The sequence below is a fragment of the Pecten maximus genome, chromosome 15 (genome assembly GCF_902652985.1).
Source record: "Pecten maximus chromosome 15, xPecMax1.1, whole genome shotgun sequence".
NCBI classification, from domain to species: Eukaryota; Metazoa; Mollusca; class Bivalvia; order Pectinida; family Pectinidae; genus Pecten; species Pecten maximus.
Window position 1 is genome coordinate 36409730 of NC_047029.1, and position 20945 is coordinate 36430674.

At 37.6% G+C, this 20945-nt stretch overlaps 1 protein-coding gene across 1 annotated transcript; it reads right to left on the bottom strand.

The window, feature by feature from the left end:
- Positions 1-1693: 1693 nt before the first annotated feature.
- On the bottom strand, positions 1694-19143 carry LOC117343413 (transformation/transcription domain-associated protein-like). The gene is made up of 24 exons (XM_033905754.1): positions 18558-19143; positions 17676-17937; positions 17226-17299; positions 16573-16672; positions 15827-16036; positions 14575-14664; positions 14078-14287; positions 13479-13711; positions 11952-12118; positions 11503-11681; positions 10903-11148; positions 10430-10540; positions 8563-8745; positions 7711-7860; positions 7123-7242; positions 6777-6920; positions 6117-6257; positions 5770-5928; positions 5513-5604; positions 5074-5209; positions 3432-3536; positions 2626-2721; positions 1955-2073; positions 1694-1718 (listed from the first exon to the last, which is right to left on the bottom strand). The coding sequence occupies exons 2-24, from the start codon at positions 17907-17909 to the stop codon at positions 1694-1696; spliced, it is 3324 nt and encodes a 1107-aa protein (XP_033761645.1). The 5' UTR covers positions 17910-17937; positions 18558-19143.
- Positions 19144-20945: the final 1802 nt, after the last annotated feature.

Below are 20945 nucleotides of genomic sequence, written 5' to 3' on the forward strand. Positions count from 1 at the left end.
CAGGGCAGTACAAGAAATGTAGTGTGTAAGATGTAATAAGTATGTGATAGGGCAGTGCAAGAAATGTTGTGTGTAAGATGTAATAAGTATGTGATAGGGCAGTACAAGAAATGTAGTGTGTAAGATGTAATAAGTATGTGATAGGGCAGTACAAGAAATGTAGTGTGTAAGATGTAATAAGTATGTGATAGGGCAGTACTAGATGTTGTGTGTAAGATGTAATAAGTATGTGATAGGGCAGTACAAGAAATGTAGTGTGTAAGATGTAATAAGTATGTGATAGGGCAGTACTAGATGTTGTGTGTAAGATGTAATAAGTATGTGATAGGGCAGTACTAGATGTTGTGTGTAAGATGTAATAAGTATGTGATAGGGCAGTACTAGATGTTGTGTGTAAGATGTAATAAGTATGTGATAGGGCAGTACAAGAAATGTAGTGTGTAAGATGTAATAAGTATGTGATAGGGCAGTACAAGAAATGTAGTGTGTAAGATGTAATAAGTATGTGATAGGGCAGTACAAGAAATGTAGTGTGTAAGATGTAATAAGTATGTGATAGGGCAGTACTAGAAATGTTGTGTGTAAGATGTAATAAGTATGTGATAGGGCAGTACAAGAAATGTTGTGTGTAAGATGTAATAAGTATGTGATAGGGCAGTACAAGAAATGTAGTGTGTAATAAGTATGTGATAGGGCAGTACTAGAAATGTTGTGTGTAAGATGTAATAAGTATGTGATAGGGCAGTACAAGAAATGTTGTGTGTAAGATGTAATAAGTATGTGATAGGGCAGTACTAGAAATGTTGTGTGTAAGATGTAATAAGTATGTGATAGGGCAGTACAAGAAATGTTGTGTGTAAGATGTAATAAGTATGTGATAGGGCAGTACAAGAAATGTTGTGTGTAAGATGTAATAAGTATGTGATAGGGCAGTACAAGAAATGTTTTGTGTAAGCTGTTAGCACGGAAATGGCAGCTCCTGGTGTATGCTCCCAAGGGAGTTGAGAAAGACAATCACAGATAATAATTTGTGAACCACTTGGAGACAGCTATGTTGGTGTGGTATAGCAGTACATAAAATTCCAAATTATTTGTCAATTATTATTTTTACAGGGTAAATTCAGCACTGCTCATAATAATTATAATCCACATTACATCTGATACTTAAAAGTACTAAAAACACAGTAGATAAATTCACTTTCTAAATGTCAAAGTATGAACAATTCTCAGAATCAAAGTAATTTTATCGCACATCTCCCTTGTTCTACCATGTAATACACCTATACACTAACCAAGTCAGTGAAACTCATCAATTCTTTCAGGGAGAAAGAGATTGACTGAAGTGGGTTTTTCTTACTCTGATTTCTTATGAATATCAGTTGAATGATATAAACATATTAATGAATTTGTTAAAACTCAATAATTCGATATGACCACATGCATACAGCCTTCCGATATACAACCTTAATGATCACATTAAATAAATTCATTATAACGTGAGCATTCCTGCAAGATCCCCTATTTGTCGCAATGATATACAGTCTTTATCAGTCACACTCTTGTCTATGAGTCATCATACCATCTAAATCAAACACTTACATGATCCTGCTGTGAGTGGTTGTCATAGTGATCAACTATGAACTGGTAGTGATGCTGTCTCCAGGTAAATATGTCACTCCAGTGGGACAGGTCATCAGGAGATCATCGGCAGACGATTTCTACACAAATAAAAAACAGAGTTTGTGTGTTAAAACATTCTGGTCAAGTACTCTTTATCTTAAAGAACAAAAGTTATAACTGTAAAATTTGAAATTACATCACAAAGAATTTATTATCTGAAGAAAAGATGTCATTTTGTCTCTGCATGTCTTCAGATATCACATTACTCCTCAGAACATGATCTATAATACACGACCGAGTGTCACCAGACTTCGATAACAGTGTTGAAGCCTACCTCCATGTTTTGACAATGGCCTTCATGTCGTGGAGACTGGAGCTGCGGGTGATGTTGGCCGGCTGGAGTCCCTGGTTTATCTGGGCAGCCTCCTGTAACTCCATGATTTGTTGAGCGGCCTATACAATATATTAAAAGATGTTCATTCACCATCTAGCCATGTGTAACATATACCCCATCACAAGTCAGTTCATTCACCATCTAGCCATGTGTAACATATACCCCATCACAAGTCAGTTCATTCACCATCTAGCCATGTGTAAAATATACCCCATCACAAGTCAGTTCATTCACCATCTAGCCATGTGTAAAATATACCCCATCACAAGTCAGTTCATTCACCATCTAGCCATGTGTAAAATATACCCCATCACAAATCAGTTCATTCACCATCTAGCCATGTGTAACATATACCCCATCACAAGTTATTTTAACATGTATCAGTACTAGCTTGTATTAAGAGCACATGTCAGTAGGCACATTATCAAATTTTGTGTTGTTTTTTTTTGCAACAGCTTATGATTCAATTGTTACAGTAACTATAAATATAAAACTCCACAAGTATATATACACTGTCAAGTACAAGGCATCATAAAGGTGGAACTGAATTATATCACAGAAAACCAAAGATATTTTATTGGATTGAAGTTAGCCAGGGCTTTGTACCTTACCTGTAACAGGGGAACATGGATATGAGAAACAATGCTGGGCAAACGTCGCCATTCCTTGATAGCCAGGTTACTGGACACCTCTACCAGTCTCTCAATCTAAAAATATGTATAAATCAGAGTCAGTAGTGACCTTGTTACCAGTCTCTCAATTTAAAAATATGTATAAATCAGAGTCAGTAGTGACCTTGTTACCAGTCTCTCAATCTAAAAATATGTATAAATCAGAGTCAGTAGAAACCTTGTTACCAGTCTCTCAATCTAAAAATATGTATAAATCAGAGTCAGTAGTGACCTTGTTACCAGTCTCTCAATCTAAAAATATGTATAAATCAGAGTCAGTAGAAACCTTGTTATATGTTTAATTTTTTGTGGGTATGTTACATGTTTAATTTTTTGTGGGTAAAGTATTTATAAACTTTAAGTCAATAGTATACCTTGTTACCAGTCTCTCAATCTAAAAATATCTATAAATCAGAGTCAGTAGAAACCTTGTTACCAGTCTCTCAATCTAGAAATATGTATAAATCAGAGTCAGTAGTGACCATGTTACCAGTCTCTCAATCTAAAAATATTTATAAATCAGAGTCAGTAGCAACCTTGTTACATATATTGAAGCCCTCATACACTAAAAAAACACCAATTTTTATTTTTTATCAGAATCTACAACACACCAAGCACTGCCAAAAAAAATATGCTACACCAAACATAATTATATGGTAAATAGAAAAACTTGGTATGAAAATAAAAGTTCCATCCTTCTGAAATTTTGGCCCTTTCCTATCATACAGCCAGAAATATTCCGTTACCATGGTGACAGTGTTGAGATGGTGGTCATCAGGTTGACATATGGCAATGTATCCGCGATACAGGTTAACCTTCCAGGCCATTTCTTTTGGGCAGGACAACTCGACCTGGAAAATACAAGGGAGATAATTCCATACAGTAGGGGGTATATAAGAAATCATATAAATCATATATAAGGAATCATATAAAGGATTGTATAAAGATACAGAAGTTTTTTCAATACAAATTGGAGTTTAAAGGATTTATACCAAGGAGGCAAATGAAGAAGTTTCATATTGATACAGGGAGAAAGGGGAGACTTGATGAGTGTGTACTTCAGACACCTGACCAGTGATGATACCCGAGGTGACAAACAATGGAGACTAATTAGTGATGTGTGTATGGTTACCTGAGACTAATTAGTGATGTGTGTATGGTTACCTGAGACTAATTAGTGATGTGTGTATGGTAACCCGAGACTAATTAGTGGTGTGTGTATGGTTACCCGAGACTAATTAGTGGTGTGTGTATGGTTACCCGAGACTAATTAGGTATCTGTGTATGGTTACCTGAGACTAATCAGTGATGTGTGTATGGTTACCCGAGACTAATTAGTAATATGTATATGGTTACCTGAGACTAATTAGTGTAGAACGAATATTCATACCCTGCCTACATTACTCTCCGGCAGGGTATGAAGTCCCTCCCATTGCCGATAGTGTAGCAAGCCCCGATGTGATTCACATCGGGCAGTATTAGCAGTGGTAAAAATTTTCTCGGATTAAAAAACACATGTAAATTGATGATTCTGGTATCTATTATGAATATTCAAGCAACAAACCTGCACATTACTTCAAATGTTTGACAATAAATAGTAAAATCCAAAACGAGCAAGGCACACGGAGATATCAGTTCAAACATACCGCCATCTTTGATACAAGTGTAAAGGTCAATTTCCTTATAAGGAAATCAAAATAAATTGATGCTAATGAGGTTTCCCGCGAGATTTCAACAGAAAAACAGATTCGGAGTAATACATCTCGGTAAGGAAGGTCAATTCATTCTGAAATTATTTAATTACGCAAAGTAAGATTCGCTTTTTTCACAAGAGTGACAAAAGAGTGGTTAAATATCTCTGATTATGTATTTATTTATCGTAGTAGCTTCATCCATATATGGATCACGGGTTCCATATTTGGGTTAGAATCCTCGCGAGAGTTCCTCGAGAAGTATCATGGCGGATCACGGAGACAACTCCGAGCAGTATGATATCAGAATATGCGAATTAAAGATTTCTAGATTAGACGGTAGGCTAATACATTGCAAAATTGTATTAGAAATGTTTAATTATACGAACTATTACTCCAAAGTTAAACGATATCCGCTATTTGTAGCATTTTCGAGGTTCACTGTTTTGCTACATTACGAGCAATGGGAGGGAATCGTAGCTCTGACGACGACCATCTGTCAGAAATTGTCCGTCCGTCGTCCAGAGCTACGTTATCGCAGCTATAATTAGTGATGTGCGTATGGTTACCTGAGACTAATTAGTGATGTGTGTATGGTTACCTGAGACTAATTAGTGATGTGTGTATGGTTACCTGAGACTAATTAGTAATCTGTATATGGTTACCTGAGAGGAATTAGTAATATGTATATGGTTACCTGAGCTAGGGCATCCTTCATGAGCGCCCAGTTAGGGACCCGCCAGGCACTCTCAAGGACAAGGTGAGGATTGGTGTTACCCTTGGCCCCGGCATACTCCTTCAATAGGTCCCACTGGTTCAGCTCCTTAGAGCACCTGTTAACACACGGGGGAGATATCAGGTGTATTACAGCTGTTAGAGTGTTGATACATTGAAGAAATACAAATAAACAAAGACAATTATTATATTATTGACTCAGTCATCAAATCTCATTTCATTACTTAGTCACATTTTAAAGGACATATTGAAGTTTTCTATACAAAATCACCTGAAAATCTATTCATCACAATCCAGGCGTTTTCACTGGAAACTAAGGTGGCTCAACTATTGTCTATTGTATACAGATGATCACTATGTAAATCCTAGTCCACCTTTTAGATAATGTAAATAATACCTACCGTATCCAACGCTCCTCCCACAGTCGGTACTCAGGCAGGACGGACGGGGATGCAGGGCCGGAGTTGTGGTCAGAACGTGCTTTACTCATCGCCTAAAAACAGAGAATGTTTTAAATACATCTTCGTAATATTGAACAAAAACAAAACAATCTCATATAGAATGTCTCCATAGACGCCATGTTGACAGACAAAATATTTATGTATCTGTAACACACAGATCAGTGATGAGCCCCAACAAAATATACACCAATACTGACCTGTTCATAAGAGGCCTGAGCCTGTTCAAAGAAGCCATGTTGTTCATAAGATAGAGCAATGTTTGTCTCAGCAAACTTGGCTCGTTTCTGCCACAGACCAGCACACATGTCTTCTTCTTTGAGTAGAGAGTAGAGCTCACAGAGGCCGTCCAATGTCTCCTGTACAAACAAACAAAGGAATATAAACATACTTTCAAATCGTTTCTCTAACATGAAAATTATTGACAGATAGTTACCAGCATGGTCGTCATACAAGGAAGTACAGTTCTGATTTAACTGTGGCAAGGGTACTGCCCTTACAATCCACATCTCAAATTTGTAGATAATTTATAAGATGTCAGATTTACCTGTTGTGGGGAAGTGACCGGTTCAAACTCGTACTCGCTGACCGGACGGTTTTTCACCTGAAGACTTGGACTATTCTCAAATGCAATCTGTTCCAGTTGGAGACAGGCTCTGTGCCATAGATTGTGGGTCCGACCCAGGTACTGAAATATGGAGTCATACCATCAGAGACTACAAGCAAAGCTTGAACTCTAGAACAATGAGAAGGAATTAAGCACACAGAAAAAAATTTATCTATATATGTGTACATAGAATGTATGCATAATGCCCGTGCATACATATGTATATATATGTATATATTACGTTTTAAATCAAAGATTATAATTGTTATTCAGAAAAAAAACTCATCTTGCAAAAGGAAAACACAATGACAGTATGACTGAAAACACACACACTCTTAACCTTATTGCTTCGGAGTGTATGTAGCCACCAGCTACTACGTGGAGAAACAGCATCAATGACTGGCTGTTTATAGAGTGATAAAACACACAGACATACTCAATTATCTGGCAATTAAACCTCTAAGCAACGTATAAAATACTGAGGGTCATAAGGTTAAGGGACATCTATGGTTACCTTGAGGACCTATTTGTACCACGGGGACAGAGTGGAACAGTCCCTCCAGGAATGTGTGTATAAAGGTTTTGGGGATCTATAATTACCTTGAGGACACAGGGACGTATGTGTACCGGGGGGACACAGTGGGACAGTCCCTCCAGGAATGTGTGTATAGAAGATGGATGGCAGTCTTTCTGTATAACATGACTTCCACTACACATAAACGGTATCAGCTCTCCTCCTAACATCTGAAACATACGATATCATGTCTGTTGTAGATTTCAATGTCTAACACTCACAATTACTCAATAGACATACATATCTTAATTGTGTGATGATGCAAAACTGAAAAGGTTAAAATACAATATGGAGTTAAATCCTCAAACATGTGACCTAATTTTTCCAGGTTTTGTCATATAAACCTTGATGAGAAGAAAACTTTCGACTTACCTGTTGTTGTTTGTCGGAGAGAATTTTCCAGATCTGTGGAAAAGAGTCCACCCAGGAGGCGTGGCCCAGGTCTGTGGAGGTGTGGCACAGCTGGGACAGGGCATTTAGATACGACACAGTCTACAGGAAAAATAGGTAAGCAGGTCAAGGTCAAGGTCATATAGGAGACAGCCCGATCAGAAGTTCGTGTAATCAATATCCATCACACATTATTGTGTATCTCATGCTGTTCAAGGGCTGTAGCCCCCAAATTTTTTTTATATATGAATGCTATCATTTTATTAAAAATAATCCTTTTAATACACATGGGAAAATATTAATCATATAAAATGTAAATTAACATGAATGTATAAATGGTATAAACAATCCAATTGATGAAATGTTTACACACCAGGTGTATATAAGGTGCTGTCCTCAATATCAATAGCTGTGTAAAGGACGTCAAACAAAACCAAAGTAAAGTGCTGAGTTTATATAAGAAGTTTGTCGTTTATCATAACACCTGAAAATTCTGTCTAGTGGCAACAACTCTTCAAGAACTTGGTCTGGCGTACCAGGACACAGATGTTCTGACCGGTGGAAACTAACCTTGACCTCGCGACAACTCTCTAGGAATTTCGCCTGACGCTGTAACAGAGTATTGATGTTCTGACGAGGGTCCAGGTTCTCCTTTTTGGGCGGTTCCTTGGGAATACTCTCGTCTGATGACACTCCACTTAACTCCATGTCTATCTCCTCCTGATAGAAGAAAATCATTCTCGGTAAAGCTTGGAAAAAGGAATTTTTTCAAACAGACATTTAGACATGACAACACTGTATGTCCTATAATGTCTAGATCACAGAAATATTCAAAAAAGTAAAATGAGTGGACATTCACAACTTGAGCGTGTCAGATTATTTCTGTTGAGTTTGGTATGTTTGAACTTTTCTAGAATTAACTGTAATTAATATAAAAACTGTTTTTGTTTCTGGTATCAATTTGTGGATAAAATAAGGTTTAGAGGATGGGTAAGTAATGGTATCGACCTTTGTTCTTTGTCCAGAAAAGATATTTAAAATTTTCTTTGGCCCTTTAAAACATTTAGGTTCATGTAGACAATGGCCTAATCTAATTAAAATTAGATTTGTAATTTCCGCTCCTCTACGATACACTTCAATACAAGATCTAATGATACCCCGTAGGTCATCTCAGCATGACCTTTGAGCTTATATAATTAGAGGAGTGGAAATTACAAGTCTAATTTTAATTATATTGGACAATGGCCTTGTTCCTTCCTAACCTTTGCATGTGTAAACAAATTACATGGACAAATAGAACTTTTCCCTTTGATATCAAAGTGAGCATGAAATAATCAGGTCTGAACCAAATGTTCTCTAATTGTAGAGAAATATCAGATTCACGAAGAAATCTCTTCCAACCAAAACTTTGTATAGAGTTACCTCCTCTTTGTTGGAGTCCACGGATTCTACATCCATCGGTTCTTCCTTCATCTTCATGATGGTCTGGAAGGCCGCACGGTCCTGGCTGTCTGCTAAATTCACAATGGAGCTGGCTGATGGTAACAGGTTCAGGGACGAGGAGCTCTGGATGCTGTGGCCATTCATAGCCACCGACAGAAGTAACTGGGAAAAAAACAATCAGATTATGTGTTGCAAAACAATCATGGCATTCACAACTATGAGAAATTGTATTGATGATAGCAATTAATCAACTCCTGTCATTACTATAAAATACCAATACCAAAGATTTGATATTTTCAAGAAAGAAATTGACTAAAAATCTCAAAAAATATTTTTTTTTGTCTAACTTTCGACTAAACGGAAAAAAATGTTTACAATCTACATACTTCTGTTGGTTTTTCCATACTGACTGAGTGAGTGATGTGATTTTATTATATCTATTAATTAAGTAGGTGTTGTTATTTCCAGGGGCTCTGTTTTCATTGCTTTTGGGGATAGAATTCAATCAAAGAACTCAATTTAAATACATACATGCCATATTTTTGGGAGACCAATAAGGGAGATTGATGATTATTTTAAGGGAGTTTTGCCTAAAATAAGGGAGATTTGTGCGCGGCATGAATATCATCATTTTTACTCAATTTTTAAGCAATTAACTAATTTTGAAAGTGATAAAGAATATTTATATTTATTTTGGATATTAATCATATTGTATATGCAAACCACAAAAAGTTGTATAAGGTAAAAAATGCAATAAGTATACATTCAGATTCTCATGATATGAAATTTTTTTTCGATTTTTTTTTATGCAACACAAAAAGTTTTACAGCTTTATGCATATTGCATAACAGCATTTGAAAAGGGTATATTATAATTACATGTAGCTAAAGATTAAGACAAGCAAGTTATTCATTTATCAGTTGGGATTTTTTTTAAATTAGAAAGCTTGATCCACTCTGAGGGAACACATCAGTTGTAAAAATCACCATGAAATGTTCTGTGGGATACCTTATGTTGGACCAATTAGATATAAAAATATTCCAAGTGTGCAAGTGTATACATGAAATCATGAGAACAGAAGATGTTCATGTTAGGATCCCGGAGACTGCAGTAAATCTTATCACGATCATTCTAGATTTTGTATATTGTCTCTGTCATGGACTGTACAGTCATTGTAAACACCATGATTGACCACTTTGTAACGACCAACAGATGTGCTAATTTTGATAGTTTTCTAAAAGAAAATATCGGATTTCATCTTGCTATCACTGATCAACGATACACATAGTAAATGAAAAACATGTGTGATTTTGCGTCTGACCAGACTCGGTATCAATTACCATCATCAAAGTATGGTCCTAAAAGAAAACAAACAATAATTCAAGTCTGTTAGCTAAGGGGGTTAAAGTTGTTTGCAAGCGACTTGCCTTTATTTCATGGTGATAGATATTCTAGCGCAAACATTACCCTAGCCAGAGCTTTGTGTGAAAGCCGTGTCCAACAGGCGCCATTTTGATTGAGTGATCACGTGAACAGATGGATCACGTGATCGCTAAATTTAGCCAAATCTCGCGAGAAAACTACTGAATTGTAAACAAAAATGGCGTCGGCAAAAATACCGGAGGGAATTACAAAATACGGGAATTTGGGCTCTCCTCCCGGGAGGAAATAAATGACTTGAAAATAAGGGAGATTTTGTCTCACGCCGGGAGGTATGGCATGTATGTAAATATAAATATAATATACTGTCTAATTAACAACTAATTAACTTATAATTAATGGTAAAGGTTTACAGTAGTATAATACTGATAGTCTATTCCTGTCAGTGGGGTATAAAATGTCTCACCTCCACACACTGTTTGATCCAGAAGTGAGTGCCCATGGCCTCCCAGTTTTGTGTACAGGTGATATAGAGGAGACGGTCAAACATCCGGCGTGGAATTGAATTCTCAAATACCTGTATAACACAAAATAATATATAAACATCTGATGTGGAATCAAATTCTCAAATACCTGTATAACACAAAATATTGTTATAACCATCAAACGTGGAATCAAATTCACAAATACCTGTATATAACATAAAATATTATCATAAACATCTGACATGCAATTAAATTCTCAAATACCTGTATAACACAAAATATTGTTATAACCATCAAACGTGGAATCAAATTCACAAATACCTATATATAACATAAAATATTAGCATTAAAAAATTGCACCCATTGTTTATATCAATAAAGTTCAAAGGAAGTCATCCCCTGATTCACAAAGAAAAGACAATTCAATATTTATTCATCTCAATTCTTTATTTACCTCAACAAATTTGTGCCTGATAGTGGGTTGGTTACAGCGTAGACCACTGAGAAAGGCGGACTCCAGTTTGGATGTTAGCTCTGTGCCGCTGAGGCTTTCGTCACGGTAGATATAGTTGACTAGTTCCAGGAATTGGGCGTTCAGTTCTTGTTCGTCAGGGAACCGTTTCTCCACATGCTGCATAAGTTTCACCAACAGTATGGCTTTTTCTCGGATACTGGGCGACTGGTTAATAGCTATAGGTGTCTAAAGGAAAAAAAAAATAGCATTAATATGGGTTATAACATTATTATTGGTTATGACATCACTATGGATAACGACACTTAATATCTTTCAGTACAAGTTCTGAAAATGACAAAAACACATGGAAGTCTTTCTACAAGGTATGTTGACTTTTTTTGTATTCTGATATTCATACCCTTAATTTGACCTCTGACCTCTGATATTCATACCCTTAATTTGACCTCTGATATCCATGCCTTGGTGTTGACCTTTAAACTCTTATACTCTTATTTTGACCTGATATCCATACCCTTATTTTGACCTCTGACCCCTGATATCCATACCCTTATTTTGACAGCTGACCTCTGAAACCCATACCTTGGTTTTGACCCAGTCCTCCACCATTTTAGTAATAGCTTTCATCACTTTGGCATCAGTCGTCTTCTCAATGAGACCAACAAGGATTTGTCCGATGAAGCTCTTTCTCATCTCCAGACTCATCACCCCGACCCTGTTCTTCACCAGGTCAAGACTCAGAATCATCAGCTCACTGGCAACTGTCAACAGAGCAACACAGAATGGTTAGCATAGCTAATGATTTATAACTTGTCAACAGAGCAACACAGAATGGTTAGCATAGCTAATAACTGTAGCCAATGTTGGGAGAATAAATTAACTGTTAATGGAACTGATACCTTGTTGTACTTATTAAATACTGATAGAAATATATATCCCATTAACTTAATAATTTAAATGTAAAAAGTTTAAAACTTTAAAACCTCATCGAAAGAAAACTTCATTGAACAAAACAATTGTTATGGCTATACCTGGACTAGATTCGGGGGAGGTGGGGACCAGGTGTTCTCGCGCCATCTTGTGTAGAACCTTCATGAATGTTGTGATGAGTCTGTCTATGTAACAGTGATTGTGCATACAGGCCGCCTTCAGGATCATCAGTGTGCTGAACAGTTGAGACGGAGAGCCAGTTGACGCCCTGATAAAAAACATTAATTTTCAACCTCTGTAGTTAGATGTACAGTGGACCCTCGATAATCCGAACACCTTCGTTCCCAGTCCAAACCGTCCGGATTACGAGTTCTCCGGACTACCGAATTTCGTCTACCAGGTCTAAAAATTGTCGTGAAAGAGTTATCTCCCTTGATTATATACAATCCGGGACATTTCATAAACACGTCTAATTGTCAGACTTTTTAACAATAAATATACTTATGTTTCTGATATGATTCTTGTTTTGTTTTGTAGAAAGTAAAAAATAAACTATGATTTTAAAAGAACATGTAAAGTGAAAGTTGTTTTATTTATAGCGCGCATATGTGACCTACAAACAACACACATGTGTCACTTCCTGGAGGTTCACAAACAAGTAGAAATTACAAACGTTAAATACCTTAAATAAAAGTCCCGGATTTTACAACTTACCGCCAGTCCATGTTTTTTTATGATTTGTACGTACCAGAAACCCCAAGCTATCTATTTCAAAGTACGCGACACCAGCGAGAACTACCCAAGATGTCCGATAATTATTTAACCCGTATTCACTTAGACAACTATTGACTAATTTGTGTGTAATCATCCCAGTTCTTGTGATCACTGCTTAATACGTAAATGTGTATGTAATTAATAACATGCATCTTTCAATGAGTCGTCGTTTCAAGTAACGGTGTTACAAAGCCGATATCCGTGTTTACCCAATACAAGTGTTATGATGTTAATTACCGATCATAAATGTATTACATGTATTTGAGATTAATTAATTATCGTATCACGTACTGTATGTTTGTGCATAAATTCTGTAACATTTAGGTCGTAGAGAAAAAAAGCAATGTACCGTTATAAAAACAAAAGCTACACATTGTAACACAGGTAAACACCCGGGGCTATGACCTGGCAGCGGTCGCTATGACTACGCACAGTGTCAAGCGATAGTCTGTACAGCTGTCGACACGGGTGACTTGCCCCAACATTTTTTTCTCCTCGTGGTGAAAAAATCGTCCGGATTATTGAGGGAAATTTACTAATGAAAAGTACGTTCCGTTCCCAAAATTGGCTTCCGGAATCGGAATCCGAATTTCCGGACTGGTGAGTACAAATAACGTTACGGAAATCCGTTCCCGTGCATTTCCGTCCGGACTGTGCGTTTTCCGGACTATCGGTGTCTGGATTATCGCGGGTCCACTGTATATAATAATGATCTAACATTAAACAGATTTAACTTATTCAGAGAATAGAAGGAAACATTTCACATCACTGACACAAACTAACTTAAATGTGACCTATTTTTAATAGTCGAGACGTGTGACCTACTTTTCATAACTGACGAAATTGTAACTTACTTTTCATAATTCGTAAGTCCCTCGTACACAACCTTGCTGACACAGGCATATAAACATTCCAGTTCTTCATACTTGGAGGCCACATTGGAGGTGACAGGCTCCGTGGGGAAAAAGCTCATGAGACGGGACAGTAGACTGTGTACACCCCGTATAACTTTGGTGTTAGGACACGTCATACAGGCAGCTATCCCACGCTGGAGGGGTTTAAAGCTTGTCAGAATTGTCTCCTTTTTCTGTAAACAAAACAAAAAGAAAAATTTACTGATAGATCATAAACTTGTTCTTATGAACACTTTTAAACACTCTAAACTTATCTTCTTAAATTCATCAAAAGAAATGAGTAATGAAAGAATTTGCATTACAAAAATTGCTATTTGTCATATTTATTACAATGAATGACACCGAAAAATCCCCAGCTGAAGCTAAAACAAACAAAAGAGAAATTTGTTATTTTGTGAATGGACCAACTGATATTACAAATCAGAGTCTTCTTCTGACGAAATTTTATTAGAAATTAGGAAGCTATATAGCGCAAGATTTAGTCATTAATAACTAAGATGTTTGAAGCGAAGTTCCCTTTCCAACGAGCCATCACATACCAGTATTGTGAGAAGAAAACTCAACAGCTCCAGGGCGGTACAGATATTGTTGAAATTAGGTAGAGGGTTCTTAACAGTTGTCAATAACTTATCAAACCAGACAAGTTTCAGCTCGGTGCTCGGCCAGATATCAGGGCGTAGCGCCATCTTCAGTAATCCAACACATCGCCGAGATAAAATTTCTCCCGGGGATCCCGGTGTCTCATTTACCTACAGCCACAAAAATTATTTGATGACAACGAAAAATTAAATGGACAAAGTGTTTGTTCAGGGTTGGAAGTAAAAATATGGTCACCATGACTTACCTTAGGAACATTTATCAACTCTATTGGAACTAAATTATTTGAGTTTTACTTGAAATGCAAAATTATGTAAAAATAAATCAATATTAAGAAAATAAAATCAAGCTATAAAATCTATCATATATCAACCAATCATCAATGTATGTTAATTTAATGACCTCTAGAGGATGACATCAGGGTTGTTGGAGACTTTACCTGACATGCTATTCGCAGTAAGAAATTCACAACAGCATCACAGTAATTCTTCTCAATGGGCTTAGTAAGGTCCGACTGACTCCGTGTACTCTGTAACACCAAATACTTAGTTAAATATCAGAATTAGGCACTGACATAGAGAAAATGTGTGTTTATTTGTATTAAAGCTGTGTCCACATTTTCACTGTTAGAATTGTTACACAATATGTAAATCTTAATGCCTGTTACGTAAACATTATCTATTTTACAACAACTGTGAATCAACTTATCAAATTAACCATTCTTGTTGGTCTGGGTGCATGAGGTCTTACTATGAGAGTTGACAGGAATACCAAGAGAAATCCCATGTGGTCAGGTGATCCCATTTCATGTCTGACCTGGGAATTGAACCGCAGCTGTCTTTGTGAAAGGAGAGTGTGTTACCACTGTGTCCTTTGACCTCGCCAGTAATATACGTGTTTGTAAAATGACACTAATAGAGTTAAGATTTATCTCCCTTCACCTGAGGTATTGAGTTATCTCCCTTTACCTGAGGTACTGAGTTATCTTCCGTCATCTGAGGTTCTTAGTTATCTCCCTTCACCTGAGGTACTTAGTTATCTCCCGTCACCTGAGGTACTGAGTTATCTCCCTTCACCTGAGGTACTTAGTTATCTCCCTTCACCTGGGGTACTTAGTTATCTCCCTTTTCCTGAGGTACTGAGTTATCTCCCTTTATCTGAGGTACTGAATTATCTCCCTTCACCCCAAGTACTGAGTTATCTCCCTTTACCTGAGGTACTGAGTTACCGCCATTCACCCGAGGTACTGAGTTATCTCCCTTCACCCGAGGTACTTAGTTACCTCCCTTCACCTGAAGTACTGAGTTATCTCCCTTCACCCGAGGTACTTAGTTATCTCCCTTCACCTGAAGTACTGAGTTATCTCCCTTTACCCGAGGTACTGAGTTACTTCCCTTCACCTGGGGTACTGAGTTATCTTCCGTCATCTGAGGTTCTTAGTTATCTCCCTTCATCTGGGGTACTGAGTTATCTCACTTCACCCGAGGTACTGATTTATCCCCCCTTACTTGAGGTACTGGGTTATCTCCCTTTACTTGGGTTACTGAGTTATCTCCCTTTACTTGAGGTACCAAGTTATCTCCCTTCACCAGAGGTACTGAGTTATCTCCCTTTACTAGAGGTACTAAGTTATCTTCCTTTACTAGAGGTACTGAGTTATCTCCCTTTTCCGAGGTACTGAGGTTACTCACCGCTCCTGAGGAGTGACGTGATCTCTTGGCCTCCTGAGGCGAGTCAGATGTTGATCGTTTAACTGGGAGGTTCTGGGTTAGAGCTTGACTCAGTTCCTGTCCGGCTAGTTCTACAAACGACGGATCCTGGTTGTCCTTGATCCTCTGTATCTCCCATTTAATGACTACCTCAGCCAAGTCTACTGCCAGCTTACGGTGCTCAATAGACGCCTGAGGTCAAAAGTTAACAAATCACAGGTTAATCATAGGTCAGGGGTCATAGGTAAACACAAAATAGATCAATCATGGTTCAGGGGTTATAGGTAAACACACAATAGATCATTCACAGGTCAGAGGTCATAGCTAAACACACAATAGACCAATCATGGTTCAGGGGTTATAGGTAAACACACAATAGATCAATCACAGGTCAGAGGTCATAGGTAAACACACAATAGACCAATCATGGTTCAGGGGTCATAGGCAAAAATGACTACATTTTAGAGGTCATAGAAAAACACACCAGGTCAGCAGTTATGGGGTCATAGATTTACAGAGGGGTCAGAGGTCAAAAGTCAACAGAGGTAAACTGAATAAAACACCCCTGGTCATGACATGACACTTTCATCAAACTGATATCATCCGTGATATCTGATCAGTGACCTTGAACAGTGACTATAGAGGTCACAAAGGTTAACTTGTATAATACCAGTTTGAGCAGTAACTGTCAGTAATAATGTAAGCTTCAGAATAACCAGCATACTCACACTTGAAGTGAAGCTGAGTTTATGTAGAGAGTTGACCATGTGTGGGATTAGATGATGGCGGACTGGGTAGTACACTTTAAAATGACGTACCACTAATTGTCTGAAAGAAAACATGTCATACTTTAATATCACAACATATAGTCTGGACATGGCATATGAGAATTAAAGATTGGACGTCTCACAGCTGTCCCACAATTTAATGTACCACCTTACTTCAACCATATAGATGAACAGATAGTTGAATTATAATGTGTCTAATCCATACAGATGATAAAATGAATTATAATGCATATAATATACCCCTTAACTTCATCCATACAGATGGACAGATGAAATACAATGTGTCTAATATACCCCATAACTTCATCCATACAGATGGTGAATTGTAATGTGTCTAGTATACTCAATAACTTCATCCATACAGATGGACAGATGGGAATTATAATGTGTCTAATATACCTATTAACTTCAATGCAGAGAAATATCAATATCGGGAGGTATTTACAAAAATATTTTAGCTTATAGTAACTATTTTTTTCTTTTTCATTTTTTTTATTATCTGATATGAACTTATTTGTTTTCAATGACAATATGGTACAAATCAATGCACATCTCAAAGAGAATCTCCAGAAGTGAAGGTATAGTTTACATACAGTATGTGGACAAGCTGAGCTACTGTGTGTCCCTCCTCTACGATGATCTTCTTAGTCCAGTGGGTCAACATTCCCTGTAAAATACAACAGCCACATGCATATGTATATGTAATATCCTTACAAACCATACAACCTACAGGAAATCTGCATACATCCCACTATCATACAATACTGTAAAATTTTATCATTTCTTTTAAATTTTCCATATTAAAACACAGGCACCATATTAGGTAAAACATTAAGAAAAACACAAGTACAATATCTAGTGATACAATTAAACATCAAAGCTTTTCAATACCTCTACACACTGACAATAAAATACCTCAAACATATTGGGCCCTTTTCAGTTAGTCTCGTACAGTGGCAGTCATTTCAGATATCCTGCCTGATTCTATTAAGACAAAGCCCAAACCCTGACCTACAAACGACCTATCATCACCTGATACATACATTTCCGTCCTCCATGCGTCCTGGCATGGCTGGTGTGAGGATCTCGAGGGCCTGTCTCACAACAGTGCGTGCTTCTACAGCATGTGCCTTTAGTAAACTGTGAAACACCTGAAGAACGATTGGCTTGTGGATGGCAAACTTAGTAATGATATGCGACAGTAGAAGGTGGCCATGGTACTTTGTGGCCGGGTCGACACATTTTTTGGACAGCAGACAAGGCCAGGCGAAGGTCATCAGTCAGCGGAGTTTGTTCCCTTGTTTCCTGAGGGGATAAGATAAAATAGCAAAAAAATAAAACAAATACTCTTGTCTACCAAACAGGTATAAATGTAAGTTAATAGCACTAGAAAAGTCAATAATGTAACTCCTACTTTAAATTTTTGTTTGAAACATAAGAAATACTTAAAACTCTATCTAAATGAAAGAGGTGTAGGTATACAAACCCTTAAAATGAATATTGGAAACAATCTCTTTAAAGCAATTTTCTATACCTATTACATCCCTCATTTATCATTTTATATGTATACTCTTACCCCAGCGGACACAAATCTCTTGGAGAGTTGAAGGATTGATAAAGCCTCAATCCATCCTAATGTAGACTGATTTTTTATGTGTATCATGAATATCCTATATCCTACGAAGACTTAATGAATGAAGTAAATAGTCAGAAAAAAATTGAAACAATTAAATAAGAATGAATGACCTTTAAATCTGATATTTAATAGCAGCGTCGTGTATGTGAGACGACGCCAGCTCTACCAGTAGTTATATTGTATTAAGTTACATGTAGTATCCCATACTTATTAGCAGCGTCGTGTATGTGAGATGACGCCAGCTCTACCAGTAGTTATATTGTATTAAGTTACATGTAGTATCCCATACTTATTAGCAGCGTCGTGTATGTGAGATGACGCCTGCTCCACCAGTAGCGACGACAGCTGAAGTAAGAGTATCCTGACGGCATCGGACGTCCCAAATGGGTTGTCGGGGTCGATGATTTTGTTGATAAAGACACTGATGATATTCTCCATGTTGTCCTGGTCTGGAGCTGGGGGCCCGCCAATCAGTTTCTCACCGTCACCACCCTCAAACACCTGGTGGAAACACGGGATAAGGATGTGCTGTAGGATCTGTAGGGAGAAATAACAACGAAGTGAGCGAGGTAGAAACACAGAATAAGGATGCGCTGTAGGTTCTGTAGGGAGAAATAACAACGGAGTGAGCGAGGTAGAAACACGGGATAAGGATGTGCTGTAGGATCTGTAGGGAGAAATAAATACAAAGTGAGCGAGGTAGAAACACAGAATAAGGATGCGCTGTAGGTTCTGTAGGGAGAAATAACAACGAAGTGAGCGAGGTAGAAACACGGGATAAGGATGTGCTGTAGGATCTGTAGGGAGAAATAACAACGAAGTGAGCGAGGTAGAAACACAGAATAAGGATGCGCTGTAGGTTCTGTAGGGAGAAATAACAACGGAGTGAGCGAGGTAGAAATACGGGATAAGGATGTGCTGTAGGATCTGTGGGGAGAAATAAATACAAAGTGAGCGAGGTAGAAACACAGAATAAGGATGCGCTGTAGGTTCTGTAGGGAGAAATAACAACGAAGTGAGCGAGGGAGAAATACAGTTAAAGCTAAATCTGTCGAGCTAGAAGATCCTGCGAAAATTGATACCAAATTTTAAGCTTAACACTGGAGGCAAATCGTCTTTTATTTCTGCGAGACAGGATGTTTTATGTCATCAGTGTCCAGTGGGGCAGGACTAATGAAGATAAAACTCATTAGAATCTCCAGTCTGTGTAATAGGTAAACCTAACCTTGATAAAACTCATTAGAATCTCCAGTCTGTGTAATAGGTAAACCTAACCTTGATAAAACTCATTAGAATCTCCAGTCTGTATAATAGGTGTAACCCAGGGTAAATTGTTGAACGTTGTATGTGTCAGGTCCCTGTGCAATATACTCGTGACCTGTACTTATTGTACCTGTGAATCGTATTGTGGTGTTATATCAGTACTTGTTACCTGTTATGAGTTGTACTCATGTATTGTATTGTGATGTTAACTCTGACCTCGGACATGCACGCTTCATCTAACAGATGAGCGTGGACATGACACTCGACGAGCGGCACAACTTTCTCTCTTTACTTTCACTGCGCCTGCGCACTGAGCTTTCTTGCTAAATCTCTTATCCTATACTGGTCATTCTATAACTGCTATCCGTGAGGATCAGTTGTAACATCCTGAAGGTCAGCACTCTAGCAATATATATATATACCATCCAGCTGAGGGGATCGGGAAGCCTGGTAAGCATAGTGTTGGTGCGAATGGGAGTGAGGGTGTGCTCGATTTAGTGTATACTTGTGTATGGGTACGAAGTCGGAGAGTATGTGTATGTTAGTTAATATTTGAGTAACATGTTTGTTTTTGTCTTACAGGTCTTTGTCTTGAATGTAAATAAAACTATCGAACAGAACAACTCCCAAGAGTCTAATATATTTGATCCCCGGATGACATAAACTGTAGGTAAACCTGACCTTAATAAAACTCATTAGAATCTCCAGTCTGTATAATAGGTAAACTTACCTTGATAAAACGCAATACAGTAATGAAAGTGGCTACAACACTTTTTCTACACCCACTTCACGATCAACGTTACCTAGAAAACCAGTTTCAGACATGCTAAAGAAATGGAAAAAAATTAAGCCTACAGATTAGAGCCCAGAAAAAGTATAAAAGTCATCGATACACTCCAGTTAAGTCATAATAAAATGACTGACAATACCAGTGGAAACTCTAATTGGTTATTGTTTTATACCAAACTGCCAAGAGAAAAAAAAAGTTTTCTTTTGTCAAGTGTGCATCATCTATATCATCATCTGCTGTAGCATCTATCATCTCAGCATAGGTCATCCACTAGAGCCTCTGTGGGTGTCTTTGTTGAACAGTGGCATCGGCTATCTTATACCTAGTCCTACGCTGAAAAAGAAGGATGTTTTACATAACCCTTCGTAGTATTAACAACTTACAAGACACGTTTGCCTCAACCTCTAGATCTCAAAGGTTCCTTGGAGATGGGTTTAGCTGAAATTCAATAACCCCACTCTCGGTTCAACGTACATGAAGGTAAATTGTGGTTGGAGATGATCGTTGGTGGCAGTGAAAATGTTGCTAATGCTGAATTTGATCCTGGAGCTGCATTAAAACTTCACGTTAAACCAGGTCATTATCCAAATGTTATTGATATCTTGGAATACCTAGGGGGGGGGG

What these genes read in the sequence shown, in the direction of transcription:
- LOC117343413 (XM_033905754.1), bottom strand. Translation starts at nt 17,909, where the DNA reads ATGACCTTCGCCTGGCCTTGTCTGCTGTCCAAAAAATGTGTCGACCCG. An exon ending in TCTCCGACAAACAACAACAG is followed by an intron (nt 6,921 to 7,122) that starts GTAAGTCGAAAG and finishes CGTATGTTTCAG; the next exon opens with ATGTTAGGAGGAGAGCTGAT. An exon ending in GCCATTGTCAAAACATGGAG is followed by an intron (nt 1,719 to 1,954) that starts GTAGGCTTCAAC and finishes TTATTTGTGTAG; the next exon opens with AAATCGTCTGCCGATGATCT.